Source organism: Pseudophryne corroboree, chromosome 7 (assembly GCF_028390025.1).
Source record: "Pseudophryne corroboree isolate aPseCor3 chromosome 7, aPseCor3.hap2, whole genome shotgun sequence".
NCBI lineage: Eukaryota > Metazoa > Chordata > Amphibia > Anura > Myobatrachidae > Pseudophryne > Pseudophryne corroboree.
The window spans coordinates 91,962,336-91,988,958 of record NC_086450.1 but is presented as its reverse complement, the minus strand read 5'-3'; the positions used below and the strand labels follow the sequence as shown (position 1 = coordinate 91,988,958).

Below are 26,623 nucleotides of genomic sequence, written 5' to 3'. Positions count from 1 at the left end.
AGTTAATAAAAATATTGTATTAAATGACCTTCAGGCTGTGTGTGTATAAGGTGTATATGAAACATAAATGAATTGTGTGGATGTAGACACACTTTGTTTAATGCACAAAGTTATAAAAAATCTTGGCTAAAATTACCTTAAGGCTGTGTGTATAAGGTGTATATGTAACATAAATGCATTCTGTGCTTAGATTTAGGTCCCATCACCATGATATCTCATTATGGTATGCAATTATTCCAAAATACAGAAAAATCTGATATCCAAAATACTTCTGGTCCCAAGCATTTTGGATAAGGGATGCTCAACCTGTATATATGTACAGTATATATATATATATATATATATATATCTGTTTTAAAGCCCCACGTATAATCACGTTACTTCAATCAAGTGTGGGGGTGCTGCCACAGACAATATTGTTGCCACTGTAAGACCAATCCTTCTCTTTCTTAGATTTTTTTGTCTCCTAGAGATCCCCCATCTTTTACCCATGAAGTATATCTTGGCAGTATGGGATGTCCTAAGACAGCGATTCCCAACTTTTTTCTCTCCCGCACCTCTTGATTAGGCTTTTCATTTATGAGTACCCTCTCGTCTCATAAATCTCCCCCACCCATCCGTTCTAGACAGAAAAGTTTGTTTTTGTTAGAGATAGATAGATATATATATATATATATATATATACACTGTGTGTGTGTGTGTGTGTATATATATATATATATATATATATATATATTCAATTCCACAGAATTCACAATGCTGAGTGATTAAAATTATTTCACTAACCATCGAGTCCTGTCTCCTGCCGCCCTGGTCCCTGCCTGCCTACCCCCCCCCCCCCCTCCCTTCCCCTCCGCCACCAAGAAGAAAACAATGCATCAGTGACAGAGACGCTGGGTCCTATACAACATGCCCAGCCAGCCCCCAGGGTCCTCTCTGCGCCAGCCGTGGGAGCGTGATTGCATCAAAGTGACGCTCCCAGCAGGCCGAGAAATGGAGGTGGTGTTTGGCGCCACACTTTCAGGACTGCATGGCGTCCTCCAAGCGTGACAGCGTATGCGCTGTGTGGATGCGGTCGACATTTCCCCATTACTGGCTTTGTTTTTAAGTACCCCTGAGCAGTCCGCAGCATACCCCCGGGGGTACGTGTGCCACAGGTTGGGAACTGCTGTCCTAAGAGTATTCCAGTCACTATAGTGCTATACTGATTAATCATGTAAAACAATATCTAATTCTGATTTCATATCTTACCTTGTACAGTTGGAAGAGGTTTCCACCCTCAGCAGATAGGAAGCCATTATCTGTGCGATATCGTAGAAGGGCGGAATCCCTCCATTTCAATATTGGTGTCTTGTTTGGCACCTGCCATATCCCCACGTCATTAGCAGATATATCATAATAGCCAGGATTCTGATCACATAGGAAAAATAACATTCATATGTAACATTCATCCAGATAACAGGGCAGCAACACGTCTCCTCTGCCACTATAGAAACTAAATATGACATAAAACAGCAGAAATCCTGACCGATATGATCATCCCTACCTTGTAGTCGTCACTGGTGGCTCCATCCGGAAGCCCAAATGTGGCATAGTTTGCCCAGTTGCCATCTCCTTCAGGGTAATTTTCATTGTTCCCCTGTTGGCTGGACCAGCGATCGCCAACAGTGCATTTCCCAAGCATATTGTTTTCATGGACGCTGGCTACCAAAGTCCAACCTCCTCCATTGGTGGTCATGTCACAGAAGGTTTGATAAGACACACCATCGGCGCTGGTAAGAGTGTAGATTCCATCTGTATTAAAAGAACATTAGTAACTATTGAGAGGGGCCAACATTCCAGGTCAAAGGGGTCTATTTACTAAGCCTTGGATAGAGATAAAGTCGCTGGAGATAAAGTACCAGCTTATTGGCTCCTAACTGCCATTCCACAGGCTGTGTTCGAAAAATGACAGTTAGGAGCCGATTGGCTGGTACTTTATCTCCATCCAAGGCTTCGTAAATGGACCCAAAGTTACATGTGTTATATACAGTACATTATTCATCATTGAGTGATACATAGGGTCCCTTACAAAGTTTTACCTTGGGGCCTACTATAGATACGCCTGTGGACCTGGTTATTGTAATGTGGTATACAATGAACTGGAGGAAATGATAATGTTACACCACATACAGATAATCTACTTTAAATAACCTTAAACTCTGGCATACAGCGACACTCCCATAATACGCACATACATTTCTGTGCGTCTCAATAGCCACCACCCAGGTACACCCCAGCACAATTCCAGTATGATTCTGAGACTGTGCATCTCAATAAAAAAAACGTCTGGCAGCGAATTCAATGTAGTCTCTGTAAAGGGAGTGCCGCCCTTTACAGAGACTACATTGAATTCGCTGCCAGACGTTTTTCGGGAGGGCACCCAGGTGATTAACAGACTTACTCCAGAGTGCCAGCTTTTCTACTATTATATATATATATATATATATATATATATATATATATATATATACATGGATAGGCACTCCAAAATGCTTAAATATGAGTAATGCCGGTGCCTCCGTGAAGATACAACATAGAAGGGAAAAGACGTGGCACTCACGGCAAGTTTGCAAAGAATCACAAGGACATCAGTCGCTGAAGTAGAGCAACGTTTCAGTGGCAATCCACTGTCGTCAGGCTTTATTGAAATACATTAAAAGACATCTTACCTTTATAGAACCCCCGCGTGCATGTTCAGAAACAGTCCGGACCCGAACTTCCGGTCGGGCGGACGGAAATGACGTGATAGTGCCGTCAGCGCACTGAAAGAAGAAACCATCACCATGGTAACAAAAACGCTCATATACAGATATCATTAAAATGTTACTAGTTAGAACAAACTTCAATAAAGTAGCTATCAGTGGCAGTATGATTAGGTGATATCAAACAAGGAACGCATCTATAGATGAATTTCTGGATGCACGATCCCAGCAGCACAATTCATTCTAAGCGGTCTGTTTAAATGATGCTGGAATATTTCCTCATAACAAAAAATAGAAAATCCTTAAACAAAATGCTTGTATCCCAACATATACCCACAATGGTCACTGTAATCAACATAATTCTGTTTCAATAAAATATGTTATTATAAAGATGGTATATTATTATAAAAAACAAGAATAAGATAGATACTCATTCAAACCATTTGGGTGAATCACCCCCAGATAAGCTATCCATTTTGTCTCCATTTGGAGTAATTTGGACACCCGGTCACCCCCCCTGATATTATTAGGGATGTGATCTATCATCCTATACCGTATACTATTAATAGGATGTTTGCAATTGGCAAAATGTCTGGCTACGGGCTGTTCGCTGCCGCCAGTCTCCAAAGCTTTTCTTATGGCCGACCTATGACAGGTCATCCTCTCTTTAAATTTGCGTTCAGATTTACCGACATAACTGAGCCCACATGGGCATACAATCTGATAAATAATAAACGTCGAATTGCAAGTTAGACGGTGTCATATCAAAATCTTTTTACCCGTCTGTGGGTGATTAAATGAATCCCCTGTCAATAAATATTGACAGGTAACACATGTGCATTTAAAACAACCTAATTTGGAAGTTGTTTGAGACAAAAAATGTGTGGTTGATGTTAATGGATCCTCTGAAATACCTGAGACATCGGTTTTGACCAAATAGTCTCTCAAGTTTTTCCCTTTGGAATAACAAGGCATTAGACTCGAACCGGACAAATGTAACTGTGCATCTGTTTCTAATAAGGGCCAATGGGGCAGATGTATTAACCTGGAGAAGGCATAAGGAAGTGATAAACCAGTGATATGTGCAAGGTGATAAAGGCACCAGCCAATCAGCTCCTAACTGTTAATTTACATATGGGAGCTGATTGGCTGGTGCCTATATCACCTTGCACATATCACTGGTTTATCACTTCCTTATGCCTTCTCCAGGTTAATACATCTGCCCCAATGTTTTTTAGCAATTTGTGTTATGGTATTGGACTTAGTATTAAATTTATTTACCCATGGGAATTTAGTCTGATGTTGTTCATCCCTCTTGATCTTATTCTGTAACAAAGACCTCCTATCCATACTCATAACTTTCAATTTAGCTGACTTTAGCAACTCTTTAGAGTAACCTCTTCCAAGTAGCTTAGTGATTAACGTATCAATCTGAGCTGAGGCCACCTCTGCATTGCTGTTGATGCGTCTGATCCTGATCATTTGCGAGTATGGTAATCCTCTTTTAAGTAGTGATGAGCGGATTCGATTTTACTCGGTTTTACTCGGTTCTCAAAACAGAATCTTATTGACTCACTGATGTCACGTGTTTTGGATAGCCAATAAGAATCTGTTTTGAGAACCGAGTAAAACCGAGTAAAACCGAATCCGCTCATCGCTACTTTTAAGTGAGGGAGGATGGCAACTGTGTGTGTGTAATAATTGGTTGCAATCAGTGGGCTTTACATAGATGGTAGTATTGATCTTATTATTTTGAATTTTTACCAAAACATCCAGAAAATGAATTACCTTCTGATTAAACTCAAAGGTGAATTTAATAGGACCAACACCTGCGTTATAGCCCTCCAACAATTCTGTCAGTACCACTATGTCATCTTTCCACAAAATAAATAAATCATCTATGTAACGATTGAAAAGAATTGCCCCTGATCTAAAGCAATCACTGCTGTAAAACAAATCCTCTTCAATAGAAAACATAAAAATGTTTGCATACGTGGGAGAAACCGCAGATCCCATCGCACACCCTTGGACTTGTAAATAAAAAAATTTCCCATATAGAAAAAAATTGTTAGACAATACTAGTTCCAATAATGACAAGATTACATTAATTTTGTCTGTATCCAACACTGCCTTTCTAAACAGAAATCTTCTAACAGCTGCTAGTCCCATATCATGGGGAATTGATGTATAAAGACTGACAACATCCACGGTTGCCAGCCAGCAATTATCAGGTAATGATTCAATGGATTGAAGATTATTTAAAAATGCAGTGGTATCAACCAGATAACTGGATTCTTCACAAAGCAAAGGTTGTAACAAACAATCCAGAAAGACCGACAAGGGTTGCAAAAGAGAACCCCTCGCCGACACAATGGGTCGGCCGGGGGGAGGATTTGTTCCCTTGTGGATCTTGGGCAATAGATAAAATATAGGAACTATGGGGAACTGCGGTACCAAAACTTCCATAATCTCTTGTGTAATTAAATCAACCTTTAAAGCTTGTGAGAGAATTTCAGTAAGACGCTTCTTACAACTCACAGATGGATTAGCATGTAACTTTATATACACCTCAACACAAGACAATTGTCGTAATGCTTCTGTGTTGTAATCCTTAAAATCTTGTAACACTATCACACCCCCTTTGTCCGATGGCCTAATAATCAGTTTATCATTCTTGTATAAACCTTGTAGAGCATTCCGTTCAGCTTTCGTGAGATTTGGATGTATTTGCTCACCGGAGCCCACAGCACTTTTCACCTCATGCTCAAAAATTCTCATGAAAGTTTTTAGACTTGAGTTGTTTGACAAAGGGTCAAATACAGATTTTTGACGGAAAGGAAGAAGTTTGGTAGGCAAAGATTTCTGCATGCTGGTACTGGTATGATTGCCAAAATGTTCCCTTAGTTTAACCTTGCGTTGAAGTTTGTATTTCTCTATATTCCATTGAAGATCATTAAACGGAACAGACGGTGTTACCTGTCAATATTTATTGACAGGGGATTCATTTAATCACCCACAGACGGGTAAAAAGATTTTGATACGACACCGTCTAACTTGCAATTCGACGTTTATTATTTATCAGATTGTATGCCCATGTGGGCTCAGTTATGTCGGTAAATCTGAACGCAAATTTAAAGAGAGGATGACCTGTCATAGGTCGGCCATAAGAAAAGCTTTGGAGACTGGCGGCAGCGAACAGCCCGTAGCCAGACATTTTGCCAATTGCAAACATCCTATTAATAGTATACGGTATAGGATGATAGATCACATCCCTAATAATATCAGGGGGGGTGACCGGGCGTCCAAATTACTCCAAATGGAGACAAAATGGATAGCTTATCTGGGGGTGATTCACCCAAATGGTTTGAATGAGTATCTATCTTATTCTTGTTTTTTATAATAATATACCATCTTTATAATAACATATTTTATTGAAACAGAATTATGTTGATTACAGTGACCATTGTGGGTATATGTTGGGATACAAGCATTTTGTTTAAGGATTTTCTATTTTTTGTTATGAGGAAATATTCCAGCATCATTTAAACAGACCGCTTAGAATTAATTGTGCTGCTGTGATCGTGCATCCAGAAATTCATCTATAGATGCGTTCCTTGTTTGATATCACCTAATCATACTGCCACTGATAGCTACTTTATTGAAGTTTGTTCTAACTAGTAATATTTTAATGATATCTGTATATGAGCGTTTTTGTTACCATGGTGATGGTTTCTTCTTTCAGTGCGCTGACGGCACTATCACGTCATTTCCGTCCGCCCGACCGGAAGTTCGGGTCCGGACTGTTTCTGAACATGCACGCGGGGGTTCTATAAAGGTAAGATGTCTTTTAATGTATTTCAATAAAGCCTGACGACAGTGGATTGCCACTGAAACGTTGCTCTACTTCAGCGACTGATGTCCTTGTGATTCTTTGCAAACTTGCCGTGAGTGCCACGTCTTTTCCCTTCTATATATATATATATATATATATATATATATATACACAGCACAGGTAATAATAACATATATAACAGGTAGCACAGGTGGAAAAGAAATGGACCATTTGCGTGACTATCAGCATTGCGTGTGTTTTAGAATCAGGCACAATGTGTTTGGGTTGTAGTATGGTATGCCGGCGGCCGGGCTCCCGTCGACCAGCATACCGGCGCCGGAATCCCGACCGCCGGCATACCGACAGCGTGGTGAGCGCAAATGAGCCCCTTGCGGGCTCACTGCGCTCACCACGCTGCGGACACGGTGGTGCACTACGCGCACCACGCTATTTATTCTCCCTCCAGGGGGTCGTGGAAATCAGCGGCCGGTGGCAGTAGCTGGCTGCGGGGGACATGTCTGCGGCGGCGGGGGGAGGCACTGCAGGGAGAGAGGTGCCTGGCCGGGGGACGGCCAGGCACCTCTCTCCCTGCAATGCCTCCCCCGCCGCCGCAGACATGTCCCCCCGCAGCCTGCTCCTCCCATCGGCCGCCGATCTCTGCTCCCCCCGCCGCTCGCAGCACCACTAGTCTCCTCATCTCAATCTGACTTTTTTTAAAGTCGGATTGAGATTTTCGGAAGCGGGGCTAAAACCTGTCAGGTTTGGCCCCGCTTCCGACAATGCATGCTGATCGGCGGCTGAAGCCGCCGATCAGCGTGCATTCCGACAGCATTCCGACAAGTCGGGTTTCCCAACTTATCGGAATAAACGGGGCACTAATGAATAGGTCGGAACCCCTTTCCGACAAGACGGCATCTTCCGACAGTCATTGAATATATCCCATAGTGGACGGAGATAAAGTACCAGCCAATCAGTGTCTAACTGTCATGCCACAGGCTGGGTTTGAAAAATGACAGTTATGACAGCTGATTGGCTGGTAATTTATCTCCGTCCACTTTATCTCCATCCACAGCTTAGTAAATAGACCCATCTCTGACCAAGGGTTAGTAAATAGGGGTTTGATTCAGAATCAGCCGCTATTGTGCTAAAATCGCTATTGCATGCTTGTGCAAGGTTTTAAACTGCGATCGCAGTCTAAGTCCTGTGGGGGGTGACGGGGTGTTGACGCCGCATTTTGTGAGCACTGACGCACCGTCTGGTGGGACGCGGTCCGGACAACGCAGACCTGTCCTGACCATATGTGGGGCAACCCTAACCATGCGAGTGCATGGCTGTTTAGCGATGCGCTCGCATGTTAGCAGGGGAGCAGGACCCGGCATGCGGGGCAGACTTGCCCTGTTCTTTTCCCCGTGCATGTCAGTGTAAAGGGTTGTAGTTGTGCATTGTTTCGCACAACTACAACACATGCGGAATTAGGCCCATAGACCCCTATATAATGAGTGTACAGTATATCTGTTATCACCTTACCTCTGGAACCAGAGTGAGACTGCTTAATTTCTTTGCAGCTCCTATACCTGTAGCTGTTGTCCACAATGTTGTTTGATTGACTGAAACAATCATAGTCATCTTTCCAGCAGGCCAGAAGATTCAGAATACTCAGCTTCTTCTCATGAAGGGATGGATAATCTGAGAATATATGATAAATGTTCAGTGGCAAACGCAGGATTTCTAGAGGGGGGTTTCCAAATGGCAGTCCGCAATCTCCCACTTTGCGCACATTGGAGCAAGTGGGGGAGTGTAGGGGAGCTGTAGAGAAACCCATTAAGAATCCTGGACATTAATGTAAATATTGGTCTTTTTATACACTGTCTACTGTATGGAATACGCTATTAATATTTAACACTATAGATGGTCTTTAGTATAGGCTGTTTCAAACAAAGTGGTCAGTAAAAGGTTAAACATACCATAATAAATACATAAACACAGACCCTCCAACATGACCCGTCCCACTAGGTAAAAAATGCTCTGTTTCTTGACTTCCCTCTTAATGTATGAGTTCCATCACCTGTGTTAAACTAGTTAAATGATAAGAAAGCTATTTCTTCACAGGTGATGGCAATAATAAATTAAGAGGGAAGTCCAGAAACAGAGCATTTTGTACCTAGTGGGGCGGGTCATGTTGGAGGGTATGCAAACATAATTAACCCAGTACTACACTTTCTAAGCACACATTCTCCCACCTCATGTTAAGGCTCCTGTCTCTTCTTCCTGGTCGCTGCTCTCTGGTCCAGAGCACTGATTGAGGGCCCAGATCCACACACACAGCAAACTTGGTAGAAGAAGCTGCTACCACTGGCCATGTGCAGAAGCTCTGCTCTGTTTCTTATACTGCATGATGTGGCGACAACTCTAGTAATCATATTACTGTATATACCATTGCTATTGTTGTCATAATGTGAGCCACTTGTCAAGAGAAAGGGGGTCTCTGGGCAGTCAGAACCCGTCCGGGGACAAAATTTCAGTGTAGGATTTGCTATTTAGTAAAGTGAGAGTGTCATGGATAGCTACTAGCTACTTACTGGCAAATCGGGGGTTAGTGAAATGCTAGTTAATCTGAAAGGACTCGCTTATCGATCATGATATCAGATAAAAATCTAATAAAGTCGCAATACCAGGGGAGTCAACTAATTGCAGCTTCCTCATGCCATAACTTGCATAACTTACATAACAGGTAAATCAACTTGTTCTACTGCTGAGGTGGCAATACAGTGTTGCCAGCTAGGCAGGACACTCAGGGGGAAATTTACTAAGCGGTGCATTTGGAATCCAGGCACTATTGTGATGATTTTCCACAACTTTTAAAAAACGATTTATTAAGCTGAATGTTGCTGCAAAACCGATACAAGATCATGTTTTTCCATGGTATGAACTACATTTGTGATTAGCAAGGATTAGTGTTCATCAGGAGAAATATAAAGATATTAGTGTGCAATTATCTATAAATTCTAGTAAGTGAGGTACCAGCAGGTGTTGTAACACCCCCAAATTATCTATATTCCCTGGAGGAAGGAGATTTCTGTCCATCTGCGCCATTTTAGTCAACGCATGTTGCTGAATGCTGAGCTATGCTCTGTTGCATTGACTGGCTGTGATGTGTGCTCAAGTGGCTTTGCTTAAAAGTGACTGTGTATAGGAAGCAAACTGCATGCTGATGTATGCTGCGCTATACTCTGCTGTATCGGCTGTGCTGTGTCCACAAGTGGCTGTGCTTAAAAGGGGTGGTATTCATGTGACCGGCGGTCAGGAGACCGACGGTTACATGACCTCCCCCAGCATCCCGCCCCCTCACTATCCTGACGGTCGGCATGCCGACCAACAGGGACTATTTCCACTCGTGGGTGCCCAAGACACCCATAGAGTGGCGGTTGCCACCGAGTCGGCAGCGTGGCGAACGCAGCGAGCCTGCAAGGGGCTTGCTGCATTCGCCCCACCCTGCCGGGATCCCGGCATCAGTATGCTTACCGCCGGTCTCCTGACCATCAGTCAGCCATACCACACCCCTTAAAAGTGACTGTGTATAGGGGGCATGCTGCATGCTGCTGTATGCTGCGCTATATGCTGTATAGGCTGAGCTGTGTCCACAAGTGGCTGTGCTTAAAAGTACACAGAGAGGGTTTTATTCTGAACTATTTACCCGTGTGGCGCAATGCAGCCCGTCCACTATAAAAACCAAAGTAAAAATCACCAAATTTTACAAAAACAATCTATGGTACAAAGTGTGGGGTGGTATTTATCGATGTACAGGGCGCATATAGTAAATTTAGAACATTGAATACATCCCTTAAGTTACTGAGAAGGCGATAAATCCTCCGTATGATGACTTGATGGATTTTCTGATATCTTCTCCCTCCTCTCATAGAATCATACAGAGATCCAAGTGTTCATAAAAAACAGAAGTAGAAAGAAAATGTGTAGGACAGTTTTTCTACCAATTGGTTATTTCCACAGCTTTAGGAAAAAAGGGCGTACCCCACTCATTGATTATCTTCTACAGCCTTTGGTAATCCAAAATAAATCCCACTTAAAGGACACCAAGGACTTTCTTAGACTTTTGGAATCTATAAAGTGGGAGGATGGAGACACCTTGGTGACCGCCGATGTAAGCTCCCTCTACACCATCATCAATCATGATGATGGTGTAGAGGCGATCACCCATTTCCTGGAAGGGTCGGATTATAATAAGGACCTCAAGGAGATGCTGATAGAGGGTATAAGATTCATCCTCAATAACAATTTTTTCCTCTTTCAGGACCAGTTTTTTATCCAAAGGACTGGAACAGCTATGGGCACCAGATTCGCTCCTAGCTATGCAAATTTGTTCCTAGGACTATGGGAACTTAACACCATCTGGACTAACAATCCATACGGAGCGAATCTGGTGTCCTATGCTCGTTACATAGACGACATATTTTTCCTCTGGAGGGGGGATGTCGCTATGCTAGACAGTTTCTGTGCCTCTCTAAATGTGAATGACAAAAACATTGCCTTGACGTTTGAAAAGAGCACAGAGACAGTAAATTTTTTGGACATAACAGTATATGTGAAGGAGGGTCAACTACATACAAAGACCTACTCAAAACCTACTGACTCTGGATCATATATATCTACTAGCAGCTGCCACCATAACAACTGGCTTGACTCAATTCCACTGAGTCAACTAAAAAGGGTGAAAAGAAACTGCACGGAGCTCAATGTTTTTGAGTCTCAAGCAGAAATAATGAGTGAAAAATTCACCGCATGTGGATACAACAAAAATACAGTTGAAAGGGCCCTTATAAAGGCTAAAAACACTGATCGCAGCGAATTGCTCAATACAGAGAAAAATAAGAAAAGTAGAAAAAATATATATGAATGGGCATTCATTACGGAATTTAACCAACAACATAGGGAAATAGAAAATATCCTGAGGAAACATTGGGACTTGGTGAGAAAGGATCCGGTCATCGGACCTTTAGTCCCTCTGAAACCCACTCACATCTATAGAAAAGCCCCAAATTTAAGAAATAAGTTAGTTTCCAGCATGCTGTCATCCAATAAAACCACATCTAGGATAACCTCGAGAGGTTTCTATAGATGTGGAAATTGCATTGGATGCAGATCTATTAAAAGTGAAGGGAGAAACAAAATTGAGAACATTGAAATAAATGGAAAAAAACATGTTATCAAAGATTTCATAACATGTGACAGCAAAAATGTCATTTATGCCATAAAGTGTAGCTGCAATCTATTTTATATAGGACGCACTAGCAGGGCACTAAAAATTCGCCTAGGCGAGCATGTAAGAAATATAAAAAAGGGGTTATCCACCCACTCACTCTCCGCCCATTTTCAGACCAAACACAACTGCTCTATTACGGAAGCAATAGGGTTTTATGGTATTAAACACGTTCAAGAAAATAAACGTAATAAGGATCTAGCTTCGCAGCTTGCAAAATCAGAGATGCAATATATTTTTACATATGGGACTTTGAATCCACACGGCCTAAATTGCGACTTTGAGTTGAAGTGGTTTCTGTGAAAAAAATGACATTTTTTATTATAACCTGTTTTTGTACAATCATACATGTAAATATCTCAGAATAACTTCTATTCATGTAATATGTTCACTAACACTCGTTTTATATACTTTGTTGATCATTTAGCTAATATCTTTGGAGTCCGTATATATTTGCCGCCGAACTACACATCCCATGATCCTCTTGGGATAGTTCTGTCCACGCGGAACGTCATTTCCGGTCCGCATATGAACACGGAACTAATATGAGGGGATAATGGAGGACGCATTAGAAGAATCGTCATCCAACTTCCGGCGGATCTCCATATAAGGACATAAGAGCTCTGCAAGGAAACTACATCCCCCATAAGTCTCAGCGGCACTATACGATTACGGACGAAAAACGAATTCTATCTGCTATACTGCACATATGACTTAGACATTTAAAGTACTTTTGATGTACTCTGTCCATTAGTCATGTTGTTTTATTATTATAGCCCTTCTCTTCTTAACCACTGGAATCTAGAACATCCGGCGGAATTCCTTATATGGGCATGTAGTTCAGCTCATTCTCCTACATTTCCCATAATTCCAATCGGTCTATTTTATTATGGTCGAATTAAGGCCTTTTGTGGCCTCATAATTTATATTGAACACCTAAAATAGCATTTAATACATGGGAGGTTCACTCTGTATAAGTATTTATATATTTTGTTGAAGTTTCAAAGTGATGTAATTAAGCAATCAAGTAATGATGTAATTTCCTACTACTCACCTATTGGATGTTTATAGTATAAATATCCAGACTTCCCACAGTACAGACAGTTCTTGAAAAAGGTCCTATCTAAAGACCGAAACGCGTTGAACAAACAGTACTGTGAGTAGCCTGGGACGATTAAAAAACCGGACCTGTTTTTTTAGTGTTTTAATTTTTGTTTATTTTTTTTGATAATTGTATTATCATACCTTTGATCTTTTAATGCTTTTGGGAAATAAACCCTTCTATTTTAATCGAACAAAGAGGAACCTTTTCCTGGTTTTTTTCGTGTATCCTGTGTGGAATAACTATCTAAGCCTGTGGACAAAGATACCATTATAGGAGTTGAACATCTCCATATCTAGTGAGTTGTGGTACGCATCTTGCATGCTGGTTGAATATTTGAAAGATACCTTTATGTATATGTCCCAACCACTGATTGTGTAAGTTGGGGTACGCATCCGACAAATTCGAAAATTTACTAAAGATACCCTTATGTGATTTTCCATCATTTCACCCGTGTGAGTTTCGGGTACGCCCCTGCAAGTTAAACCTCAATATTCTTATTGGTGTAAAGATACCTTTATGGGTTTCCACTCACTTGTTTCTGTGTGAGTGGGGTACGCCCTTTTTTCCTAAAGCTGTGGAAATAACCAATTGGTAGAAAAACTGTCCTACACATTTTCTTTCTACTTCTGTTTTTTATGAACACTTGGATCTCTGTGCTTAAAAGTGACTGTGCATAGGAGTCACACTGCATGCTGCGCTATACTCTGCTTTATAGGCTGTGCTGTGTCCGCAAGTGGCTGTGCTTAAAAGTGACTGTGCATAGGAGTCACACTGCATGCTGCGCTATACTCTGCTGTATAGGCTGAGCTGTGTCCACAAGTGGCTGTGCTTAAAAGTGACTGTGCATAGGAGTCACACTGCATGCTGCGCTATACTCTGCTGTATAGGCTGAGCTGTGTCCACAAGTGGCTGTGCTTAAAAGTGGCTGTGCATAGGAGGCACACTGCATGCTGCTGTATGCTGCTCTATACTTTGCTGTATAGGCTTTGCTGTGTCCACAAGTGGCTGTGCTCAAAAGTGACTGTGCATAGGAGGCACACTGCATGCTGCTGTATGCTATGATATACTCTGCTGTATAGGCTGTGCTGTGTCCACAAGTGGCTGTGCTTAAAAGTGACTGTGCATAGGAGGCACACTGCATGCTGCTGTATGCAGCACTATACTCTGCTGTATAGGCTGTGCTGTGTCCACAAGTGGCTGTGCTTAAAAGTGACTGTGTATAGGGGGCATGCTGCTGAATGATGCACTATACTCTGCTGTATTGGCTGTGCTGGGACTCCAGGCTCACAAGTGGCTGTGCTCTGTATAGTGACTGTATAGAGGCATGCAGCTCTGTGCTTGTCTCTACTCTGCTGTAAATTGTACTGTTTGGTGCGCTTTACTTTAGTCCACTTAGTTCACGTGCATCTATATGCTCTGTAATCCATGCAGTTTGAACTGAGCTACAAGTTAAAAAATAAAGAAAAAAACATATGTAAAGATCTATTGTTTGTACTGTCTGGTGTGCTTTACCCTAGTGTGCTTTGTTCACATGCATCTATAAGTCACTCAAAAGCAAATGCCTCCCTGTCCCTGCTCCCTCCAGGCCAAGGCTCCTCCTATTCCCTCCAGACCACCCGCAACAGTGCACAACTTGCCCCTTCCCCTGTGTTACCACTTGCCAGAAGCTCAAACCTTGGGATTTGCTAAGCCCTGCCACAGACCGCGATAAGCTCCACCCCTCAGCAGCCTGAAGCTGTGCTTGCTCAGACGGCCCAAACTCTGCTCCAATGCTATCCAAAGCTTTCCCTGGCAGCTCCATTCCTTTCACAATTCACAATAAGCCTGGAGCCAACACCCCCCTCCCCCCCAACCCCTTCCCACGTGTAACCCAAAGCTCCGCCAACACGTGTCTGATTAGCTCCGCCCCTTGGAAGTCAGCCATGTGTCTCCTTGCAGAGTGCAGTCTCTCTATACAGAAGCCTTGGACACAGCTGCAGCTGAGCTGTAAGTAAAGTCTGCACTGACACACACATATAACAATAAATTATTGTTTTGAGCACTACAGTATGGCATAATGTGTGTACACTACGGGTACCCCTACTACAGTGTGGCATTTGGATAACAGGCACCCCTACTACAGTGTGGCATGTGTATAACGGGTAACGCTAATATGGTGTGGCATTTGTATAATGGGCTGCACTGCTGATCACATGGGGGGTAATTCCAAGTTGATCGCAGCAGGAAATTTTTTAGCAGTTGGGCAAAACCATGTGCACTGCAGGGGGGCAGATGTAACATGTGCAGAGAGAGTTAGATTTGGGTGGGTTATTTTGTTTCTGTGCAGGGTAAATACTGGCTGCTTTATTTTTACACTGCAAATTAGATTGCAGATTGAACACACCACACCCAAATCTAACTCTCTCTGCACATGTTACATCTGCCTCCCCTGCAGTGCACATGGTTTTGCCCAATTGTTAACAGAATTCCTGCTGCGATCAACTTGGAATTACCCCCATAGTGCATTGATTAGCACATACAAGCATACATGATGTATGTAATATATGTGCTGGCTGGCTGGTTATCTCAGGATCGGCAGAAATGTGTGTCTCACAGTTGGCACTCGGCACTCAGCATTCAGCTTCACTCTCTTCTAAACCCACCCCCAGATGCATATTGTTCACGCACGCACATCTGCAATGCAGTAGGTTAACCCTTACCACCCTGCTCCTTATTTTTCTAAAAAGACAGCAGCTAAAAATTCTGTGAATTTATTAATCTACTGCAGTGACTAAAAATGTGGGATGTACACTTACATAAATATGGCATTAATCAGTGAATATTTAAAAAAATTTAAAATGTTATTTTTTTACTAATTTTAATTATTTCTAGCACTCAAGAAAAGGCAGATAATACAGTTGTCACCATTTCACATAAAAATTAAAAAAATATATATTTTTAAGATCCACTATAAAATAGTTGAAGTTGTGCACCAGCTATGCCCTCTATAGAAATAACCACACCCATAGCACAGGCCACACCCTTTTAGTAGAATACACACTCACACATCAGTCATTCCGCTGCAGCAGTTGTCACACCCCCTGCAGTGGCACACAATAGGCCCTTCAAAAATTTCAGCTCCAGGCACATGTGGACATTAATCTGGCACTGGTGTGACTGACACAGTAGGGGCAGTATGTGTGACTGGCACAGTGGAGGCAGTATATATAACTGGCACAGTAGGGGCAGTGTGTGTGACTGGCACAGTGGTGGCAGTATGTGTGACTGGCACAGTGGGGGCAGTGTGTGTAACTGGCACAGTGGGGGCGGTATGTGTAACTGACACAGTGGGGGCAGTATGTGTAACTGGCACAGTGGGGGCAGTATGTGTAACTGGCACTGCACTGCTGGGGACATATATGTATCTGGCACTGCTGGTGGTGTATGTGTATCTGTCACTATACTGGAGATAATATTTGTATCTACTGTTCTCTCTCGGTGTAACCCAGGTGCATACACAACAGTTTGAATTAGACAGCGAGGTAGAGCTCTTTTTCTTTATATGCAATGCTAGATGGTGCCTATAATGGCAGGCCACTCCTCTCTGGTTACGTGGCCACATATGGCAATGCTCCTTAGTGGGCCTCTGTGATTGCATTTCCCTGGTGAGCCCTTCATGCGCCAGTCCGACACTGCACACAGCCATATATACAGACACAGCCACATATACACATACATACATACATACATACATACATACATACATACATACACACAGCCACTTGTTCACACACATAACCACACATGCATACACTAAACCATGTATACACACTCACAGCAACATATACACACAAAACCACATATACATACAGCCACATATGCACAAACGCAGTCACATATACACACAATAATAATAATAATAATAATAATAATGTGCTGCACACAGTAGCAAGTTCCCTGCATGGGATGAAGTCCACTCAAACGCCCCTGGAAACCTGTTTTACACAGACCCATACAGTATATACACTGTCACATACAGTACATATAGCCACATAGACACATATATACACTGATACATACAGTGCATATAGCCACACAGACACATATATACAGTGGTGAATTTCCCATTAGGCACGTGATGCATGTGCCTAGGGGCGGCACTTGTTAGGGGCAGCACTTGGATGCTTGTGTCAGCCCAAAAAGTACCAGCAATGGCAAAATATTTCCACTGTACTGTACCATATGCCATCTTGAATGGAGTGTAAACAGGTAGGACATGCACAGTAAAGAATTCCAAAATATAAGAAAGCGCTAGGCTAAATTGTATGTGTCAGTTATCCAGTTCCCACAAAACTTTTTACCATTAATTTAATTTAATTCCTCTTAAAACGAACTGCTGCTCTCAAATACTTGGGGTGTTGATTCCCAATAATTAATAGCAATACAAAGAAAATTTATTGAAAGCGCTGTCCAGTTTTAAGGAAACTTTTATTTAAAACATTAAATCACCAAAACTATATGCATTCACAATTAAAAACCAATCCTAAGGTTCTCTATATATAAGAGATCCATCCAACCGATAGACATCATAGTATTCCAAAGCTTTTATGTCTTTGTAATACTTAGTTGCAACACAGCTGTGCACAGTGGATACAATTCAAATGTAGCAGATGCACCTTATTATACAGCAACAGTTATATCAATAGCTCATATATGGGTAATTATGTAATTTTTCTCCCACACTGGGCATCAATACACAATCAACAGCATTTAAATATAAAAGACAACCCCTTAAGGGTTATGTAATTAATAAAACACAATCCCAGACATATCTAGAGAAATATATATTAACTTAAATCCTCCCGCTGGGATAGTAGTATAAAACAAGTTTTAGCACTTTCACTGGAGATAAGCACTCTGCATTTATGAATGGAACAGTTACTCCGCCAGTTAATTATTCTCCTCACCGGGAGTGCTCAAAACCGGATAATTAGGATAGTCTCTCACGGGCGTCCCCGTGTATAATTTTTAGCAGAGTATATAATTCGGCTCCTTTAGTATTAATTCACGTGCTCCCCAGTGTCAGTGATACTCAGTATTTAGGCTGTATGACAGTTAGGATCAAATTGTATCTCACCACTAATAACTGCAATGCACTGTAGATAATATGTAAAATGTATAATTCAAGTGCACAGTCTGGAACCTGATCCCTAGAGGAGGAGGTGGGCCCCCAGGCAGTGGGGCCTACAGGTGGTTTTCCCTGTACCCCACTGGGCCAGTCCATCCCTGGACATGCACATGCTGCTCCTGTAAGCTGTCCTACTTAGTAAATATGTATACATAACTACATAGTAACATAGTATCTAAGGTTGAAAAAAGACAGTTGTCCATCGGGTTCAAGCTATTTGTGGTCTCCTATGCACGATTATTTTGTATAAAATTTTGACTGAAGTTGCTGACTGCCGTTCCGATTAACCCCTCTTTTTTATAATAACCATAGTGCGTGACTATGCCCCGTAACCCTGGATATCCTTATCCATTAGGAATTTATCTAACCCATTCTTAAAGGTGTTGACTGAGTTGGCCATTACAACTCCCTCAGGCAGGGAATTCCAAACACGTATTGTCCTTACCGTAAAAAAGCCTTTACGCCGTATTGTGTGGAATCTCCTCTCCTCTAACCTGAGCGAGTGTCCACGAGTTCTCTGTGTTGATCTAACCAAAAACAGGTCCTGCGCAAGATCTGTATATTGTCCCCTTATATATTTGTAAATGTTGATCATGTCCCCTCTTAATCTCCTCTTTTCCAGTGTAAAAATGCCTAGTCTTGCAAGCCTTTCCTCGTATTCCAGCGTCTCCATACCCTTAATTAGTTTGGTTGCCCGCCTTTGAACCTTTTCTAGCTCCAGGATATCCTTTTTGTAGTAAGGTGTCCAGAATTGTACACAGTATTCAAGGTGTGGCCTCACAAGTGATTTATATAACGGGAGTATAATACTCTCGTCCCTAGCATCAATTCCCCGTTTTATGCATGCTAATATCTTATTAGCCTTCTTTGCTGCAGTCCTACTTTGGGTACTACTGCTTAGTTTGCTTTCTATGAGGACACCTAAGTCCTTTTCCAGTACAGAATCCCCTAATTTTACCGCATGTAGTAGGTAGGTGTTATTTTTGTTCTTGTTACCACAGTGCATTACCTTACACTTGTCTGTATTGAAGCGCATTCTCCATTTCGCTGCCCAAGCTTCTAATTTAACTAAGTCATTCTGAAGCGACTCAGCATCCCCCTCCGCATTTATAATTTTACACAATTTGGTATCATCTGCAAAAATTTACACCATGCTCTCTAGACCTGCTGTTAGGTCGTTAATGAAAATATTGAACAATAGCAGTCCTAATACTGAGCCTTGCGGCACACCACTTAGCACTTCAGTCCAAGTTGAAAAAGATCCATTAACCACAACGCGCTGCTCCCTATTATCTAACCAGTTTTTGACCCAAGTGCATATTGTGCTTCCTAGCCCTGATTCTTGTAGCTTGTAGATAAGTCTCATGTGTGGTACAGTATCGAACGCTTTGGCAAAATCTAAAAAGATTACATCCACCTCTTTACCCTGATCTAGTTTTGCGCTTACTGTTTCATAAAAACCAAGTAAGTTGGTTTGACAAGATCTGTCCTTCATAAACCCATGTTGATTCCTTTTAATGACCTTATTGACTTCAAGGAACTTCTGAATACTATCTCTTAGAATACCTTCCAATACCTTCCCCACTATAGATGTAAGACTAACTGGTCTATAATTACCTGGTTCAGCTTTACTTCCCTTTTTGAATATAGGCACTACTTCCGCTATACGCCAGTCTTTGGGAACCATACCTGATATTACTGAATCCTTAAAGATCAAAAATAGCGGTTTTGCAAGTTCAGTATGAAGCTCCATTAAAACCCTTGGGTGAATACCATCGGGACCTGGTGACTTATTAATCTTTAAATGTTTTAATCGGTCACAGACTACTTCCTCGCTTAAAAAAGTACCTATCAGTGGGATATTCTCATTATTGAGATTATATGTTAGTCCCTGAATTGGGTCCTCTCTAGTAAATACTGTTGAAAAAAACTAATTTAGTGTGTCCGCTATGTCATTATCATTTTTTCTTAAGACTCCCAACTTGTCTTTTAAAGGGCCTATACTCTCCTTCTTTAATCTCTTGCTATTAATGTATTTAAAGAATTTTTTGGGATTCGCTTCGCTTTCCTTTGCTACTAGTTTTTCAGTTTCTACTTTAGCCGCACTTATTTCCTTTTTGCATATTTTGTTACATTCCTTATAGTGCTGAAATGACTCTGCTTCCCCGTCAGATTTGTATTTTTTAAATGCTCGCCTTTTCTTGCCCATAAGTTCCTTAATTTTTTTGTTAAGCCACATCGGTTTATGATTTTTATTCCTTTTTTTGCTGCTCGTTGGAATAAATTTGAGTGTAGTTTTAGCTAGCAGGAATTTTAGTACCTCCCATTTCTCCGTAGTATTTTTTCCTAAAAACAAACCTTCCCATTCAATATCCCTGAAAAATACCCTCATCTTTTCAAAATTTGCTTTGCTAAAGTTTATAGTCCTAGTTGAGCCAGTATAGGGCTAGAAATAAAAATAAAAAAGTCATAGTTAGTGGCTTTTCAATCATTCTAGTAAATTTGCTATCATCAAATGAGGGCTTATAACCAATCAATAAAAATAATAAAATTAGGTAGATTGGGGGTGGCCCAGTACAGTACATATATACACAGTTACACAGATTCTGTACAATATAATGCCCATCATACCTTACACATTGGCAGTGCCGCAGTGGTCACTGACTACAACAGCTCCAACCTCCATCAGTCCTTTCTCTGGCATGTTACTCTGCACTAATAAACGCTGGCTAGCCCAGCCCCCTGCTGGATCACTGCCACCTCCATCTTCTCCTGTTCTGGACTGGTCATCATGGATGATGTCTTGAAGGAGGGGGGCTCTGGACACATGGCCCCAGAGACCTGACACCTGCCTCCTCCTCGTCCAGGACGTGGAGCATCTGCCTGGCTGGCTAGGAGGGGAGGTAACAGTGTATGGAGGTTAGAGCTGCAGGAGGTGGAGGCAGAGCGGAGCTGACAGCACACAGTGTGCAGGGACTCAGCAGTGTTGAGAGACATGCTCAGATACAGTAGCGGTGGCTGCAGCCAATAGGATCCACGGCCACCGCAGGCATAACATGAATGAGGTCTTCTGATTAGCGCCAGCACCGCCGTTATCTGGGATGGAAACTGCAAGGGACAATGGAGGAAGTGCCACCTTAAGAGCTGGAGCCCGGCGGCGACTGACTACATTATCTCCGGCAGTTCCAACCACTGTGCGGCTCTGACTGGAACTTGCTTCCCTGTGCAGTTCGAAAGATCCGAACTCTAGAATCCCTCAAAAACAGACTCAAGACTTTCCTGATTACTCATCATTTCCGTAATGTCCCTTTAGTATCTCCTGCTCTCTGTATTTTATGAAAAGCTTTTCTGTACTCCATTGTTCCTGTACTGTATTATGTTCATTCCTTCTGTTAAGTGCCTTGAGTACTACTGGAGAAGGAGCGCTATATATATACCGTATTTGCCGGCGTATAAGACGACTTTTTCCCCCTGAAAAACATGCCTCGGGGGGTCGTCTTATACGCCGGGGGTCGTCTTATACGCCTGGCATACATATAGCCAGGGGCGTCACTGCCCCTGGTGACACCCGGTGCGGGAAGTCGTGAAACAGGGGCGTGGCCTAGCATAAGGGGGTGTGGCCTCGCGGGCGGACCCCCGTTTTCAGCAATCCAGGGGGTTAAGAAGATGTTGGCTGCCCCCCCCCCCCCCCCCCCCCCACCCCGTGAAGTGCCTCTATCTCACCTGTGTCCGGTGAGTGTACGGTGAGTGTACGGCGCTGCCGGCGGGTGAAGCTGTGCTGTGGCAAGTCTCTCTTGAATGCAGTGCCGGCTCCTACACAGGGACAGGAGCCAGGTGCTGCACGTATTGTTACAGTGCAGCACCCGGCTCATGTCACTGAGCAGGAGCCGACATTTTGGTGTCACCCCTCGGCGGGTGACACCCGCCCCCACGTTGTGACGCCACTGCATATAGCTGCCCCAAGGGTTACACTTTTATACATTTCATACACTCTCCTCGCCCCCCCCCCCCTTCTTATGCATACCTTGATACTCCAAATCTCTTATAAGAGACATGTCAGTGCTGCCGCTGTCCTCCCTGCCTAACCGCCTGTCACATTCAGCAGTGACAGGCGGTTAGGCAGGAGGACAGCGGCAGCACTGACATGTCTCTTATAAGAGATTTGGAGTATCAAGGTATGCATAAGAAGGGGGGGGGATCCCCCCAGTCGGCTTAGGCAGGGGGGACAGCGGCAGCACTGACATGTGTTTATACTCTTGATGTGCCTGTCATACTCCTATGTTTGCGAGTATCATTTTTATCTCTGTTTTACGGATCTATTAAAAGGTTATACACGAGGAGATGGCGCCCGCTGTTTTTCTTCTAGTCTTCTACAGTGTGTTGCCAGAGTTCCTCTGGGTTGTGGGCTGCCTGCCTGTGTTCCTGAGAAATCAAATCAAATCTGATGTTCTTTTACGTTTTATTTGGTGTGTGGAAGGTGTGCGGAAGAGGGGGTAGTCTTATATGGCGAGTACATAACAAACTCTATATTTTGAGTGGAAATGTTGGGGGGTCGTCTTATACGCCCAGTCGTCTTATACGCCGGCAAATACGGTATATAAATAAAATTATTATTATTATTATTATTATTATTATTATTACTGGTAGATCACACTTTATTAAAACAGAAACCATAGGAAAAAGGGTACACCTAATGTAGTCTTATATGTGTGTAAAAAAATGTTTTATAGATTTAAAATGAGCAGCGTGTATGAATTCAAAGTTTATCAGAGCATTTAGTATGCCCTCACTTTGTTATACCAGCTGACAGATTTATACTAAAAATAAAATCATTGATTTCTGTACACATTTGTATCCACTATACTTAGGGATTTGAGAGAAAGTGAAGAAAAAGTAGTTTAGGGTCATATTTATTATTATTTTCAGCCAGCCCCCAGAAATAAAGAATCCATATTGCAGCAATAATGAATCTTTAGTCGCCCAGATGTTTAATTTCTGAGTCAGCGGGACAGGAACTCAGAGAGACCACCCCAAGGATCAGTGAGAAGTAAAGTGATCACATTATGATCACTTATTGTACTTCTTACTTTGTCCCCTCAGCTGCGCTGGAACCACAGGAGAGGTCAGATCCCTCTCCCCCAAAAAACTGTGAAAAGTAGCCCATATGGAGTTAGCAGTCAGAGCTTGGAAACTCCGGCAGCACAGCCGCACCTACAGAAACCTCTGGTGGCGGATGCTGCTGGAAATGGAGGAACCTTCATGTTACATCTTGGGGATACTTATTATTTGTGGGTATCCAGATGAGAAATTTACAATTTAAGGATCAATGCTGTTTTGAAATATTGAGTTGGTTGCATGTAGAACAACAGATAGGCTACTTAAATCTGGGCACACATGAATTTCACTTACTAGATGGCTTCACTGCAGTTAGTTCCTATTCATGATTACAAACACTGCAAACATGCAGCATGTAAGATGAACTCCTTGCAGTGCTAATTCATGTGTGTCTGGATCTACAAGCATAAATGAGGTCCGCAGTACACTGAAAATACACTGACACTAATTTGCAGGGAATATAAGGCAGAACTTTGACAAAACGTCTGCAATATTTGGCCTAGGTGTGTGCGGAGTGTGCCACTGCACAAAGCGCTGCAGGGTAGGGGGTACTGTTGGTGGCACTTGTCAATTATCTGTTTTAAATTACTTTCACTTGCAGCTTCCCCCTTTTAAAAGTCCAGACTCCTGACCACTCCTATCTCCCGTCGCTAATGGTATCCGGACTCTGGGTCGACACCACTTATGTTGGCACCCATTAGGTCGACACCCATTGGTTGACAGTGACTAGGTCGACATGACCATTATGTTGACTTGAACAAGGTCAACATGCAAAAAGGTCGACATGAGTTTTTTTAAAAAAATTCTTTTTTTTTACTTTTTCATACTTTACAATCCACGTGGACTACAATTGGGAACAGTAACCTGCCCGATGCATGATGAGCCAAGTGAGGGGACATGGTGCACTAATTGGGGTTCCCGGTCACTTTACGAAGAAAACGACACCTAAAAAACATGAAGAACTCATGTCGACCTTTTTACATGTCGACCTTGTTCATGTCGACCTAATGGCCATGTCAACCTATTTCTAGTGTCGACCTAGCCACTGTCGACCCTGAGTCCCATACCCGTCGCTAATATCTATTCAACATTCATGATCTTAACTTGATAGCTCTTTGTTTTTCAGTCACACATTTCAAGATACTGACATACCCAGAAATTGAACCCATTGCCTGTGGCATTGAGCTATCTGCCCTTACACAGAGGGGTGGTCTTCACTTTGCCGGCGGTCGGGCTCCCGGCGACCAGCATACCGACGCAGGAATCCCTACCGCCGGCATACCGACAGTTCTTCTCCCTCTTGGGGGTCCACGACCCCCCTGGAGAGAGAATAGATAAGTGGCGCGTGTAGCGCGCCACCGTGCCCGCAGCGTGGCAAGCACAGCGAGCCCGCAAGGGGCTCATTTGCGCTCGCCCAGCTGTCTGTATGCCGGCGGTCGGGATTCTGGCGCCGGTATGCTGGTCGCCGGGAGCCCGACCGCCAGCAACACATACTACACCCACATAGAGAGCTAGAAACTTATAACCTGGAATGCAACAGGTTATAGGTTTGAATCCTGGGTATGGCAGTACATTGAATGTGTTCTTTAATGAAGGGTATTGCAACTGAATAACAGTGAACTCTCAAGTTAAGTGCATAAATGTGATATAAAGGGGATTTGTGTCAAAATCCATTTTCTTAGTGTTCGACAAATGTGTGTATGATTTATAGTGTAGATAGATAGATAGATAGATAGAGGCATGCTCCTTATGTCCCTTTCTGGCACAGGGCAACAAAAAGTGAAGTTACGGCTCTGTTTGGCCGAATTACAAAGCTCAACAGAAAATGCTATATAAATAAATGTTAATACATTTGACTCACCACATGAGTCCCGAGCAGTGACAAGGCCAGCCAGCAGGACCATCAGAATGTACAAAGCCATCTCCTGTAACAGAACACCTATTAATAAATTTATAATACAGATATAGGTGCTCCACCACTCTGGTGTAACTCAGGCAGTAATTAGACTCTTACCATCCCTCACGCTATGTCTTGTGGAATGACACAGAATATTCTTCAGGTTCCGTTTTATGCTGCCGTTTATAACCGCCCACATTCCTATTTTAAATGTACAAATACCTAAGGTTGGTAAATATTGGTGATGGCATATATCAGTTAATATATTATCTATTCATCTTATTGGGAAATCCTGTTTGCTGATCCTGTACAGAATCTAGTTAGTATTTAAAAAACAAATTGAAAGGACTGTTTAAATTGTGGTGTAGTATGTATGCTTATTACTCATAGTAACATAATCACAACTTATTCACACACAGCACCTGAGACCATCCATAAATCATAATGAGAATACCAGTAATGCCAATGAATTAAATATTTTTAAAGGGGTCACATTTTGACAAATGTTAATGCTGGTTCATTATTAGAAATGTATACTCTGCTAAAATTACTTCAGCATTTCCATTAGTCCACATAGAGACAGGGTGCAGCTCCCAGAGGCAACAGAGATGCCTGCCTCCAGGCTTCAAGCCTTGAAGGGGCAGCTGCATGATGTACAGCAGCACCTGTGTGCGGGGTTGGACTGGCCCACAGGGGTACAGGCAGGGTTGGACTGGCCCACAGGGGTACAAGCAGGGTTGGACTGGCCCACAGGGGTACAAGCAGGGTTGGACTGGCTCACAGGGGTACACCTCCTGCTTTAAGGATCAGGTTCCAGACTGTGCACGTAAATTATACATATGTTACCTTATACTGGACTATGGTGTATCTTCTACAGTGTTATTAATCTGTTATTAATCTGGTACATTATCATGCATGCAGCAGCTGAATATATTGTATATATTTATGAAGGGGCCCAGACGTTGCACTCTCTAATGGTTAGTCAAACCAATAAGGTGGCAGGCCACACCCCCTCTGCAGACTGGCCACACCCCTAACATAGGCCTCTACCACTGCATTCCCTTGGTGGGCCCTGCATGCCCCAGTCCGACACTGGGTACAGAGGGAAACCCCCGGTGAGCCCCACTGCCAGGGCCCCCTCCTCCTTCTCTAGGGATCAGGTTCCAGACTGTGCACTTGAATATACATTATACATATGTCATATTATACTACACAGGACTATGGTATATTCTCCACAGTGCATTGCTGTTATTAATCTAGTACATTATCATTATGTGCTAGCAGTATTTACTTTATACATTGATAAAGGAGTCCAGCCCATGGAATTGCCGTGAAAATGGTGCAGCAGCCATTTTCACGGTGTTCTGCGCATGCTCACTAGGGAAATCATTGGGAAAATGGCCACCATGGCTGGTCATGAGCAGTAGAGTCTGAGCCCTCTAGTGCCCAGTCCCTCCAGCACTGCCGGCAGAGAGGAGGGGGTCCGAA

The 26,623-nt window shown here is 42.7% G+C and overlaps 2 protein-coding genes across 3 annotated transcripts in view; both read right to left on the bottom strand.

The window, feature by feature from the left end:
- The window catches only part of LOC134944656 (intelectin-1-like), a 199,400-nt gene extending 174,143 nt beyond the window's left edge, over positions 1-25,257 (bottom strand). The window contains exon 1 of the mRNA XM_063933413.1: positions 25,253-25,257. Within this exon, the coding sequence (XP_063789483.1) occupies positions 25,253-25,255 (3 nt within the window). The 5' untranslated portion in view covers positions 25,256-25,257. The remainder of the gene's footprint in view (positions 1-25,252) is intronic.
- The window catches only part of LOC134944658 (intelectin-1-like), an 86,595-nt gene extending 61,256 nt beyond the window's left edge, over positions 1-25,339 (bottom strand). Inside the window, exons 1-5 of one of the 2 annotated variants that reach the window (XM_063933417.1) lie at positions 25,253-25,339; positions 25,100-25,163; positions 8,104-8,262; positions 1,547-1,794; positions 1,252-1,410 (exon numbers count right to left, since the gene is read on the bottom strand). In XM_063933417.1, the coding sequence (XP_063789487.1) occupies positions 1,252-1,410; positions 1,547-1,794; positions 8,104-8,262; positions 25,100-25,163; positions 25,253-25,255 (633 nt within the window). In that variant the 5' untranslated portion in view covers positions 25,256-25,339. Of the gene's footprint in view, positions 1-1,251; positions 1,411-1,546; positions 1,795-8,103; positions 8,263-25,099; positions 25,178-25,252 lie in introns of both variants that reach the window. The other variant, XM_063933418.1, reaches the window with a different exon arrangement.
- Positions 25,340-26,623: the final 1,284 nt, after the last annotated feature.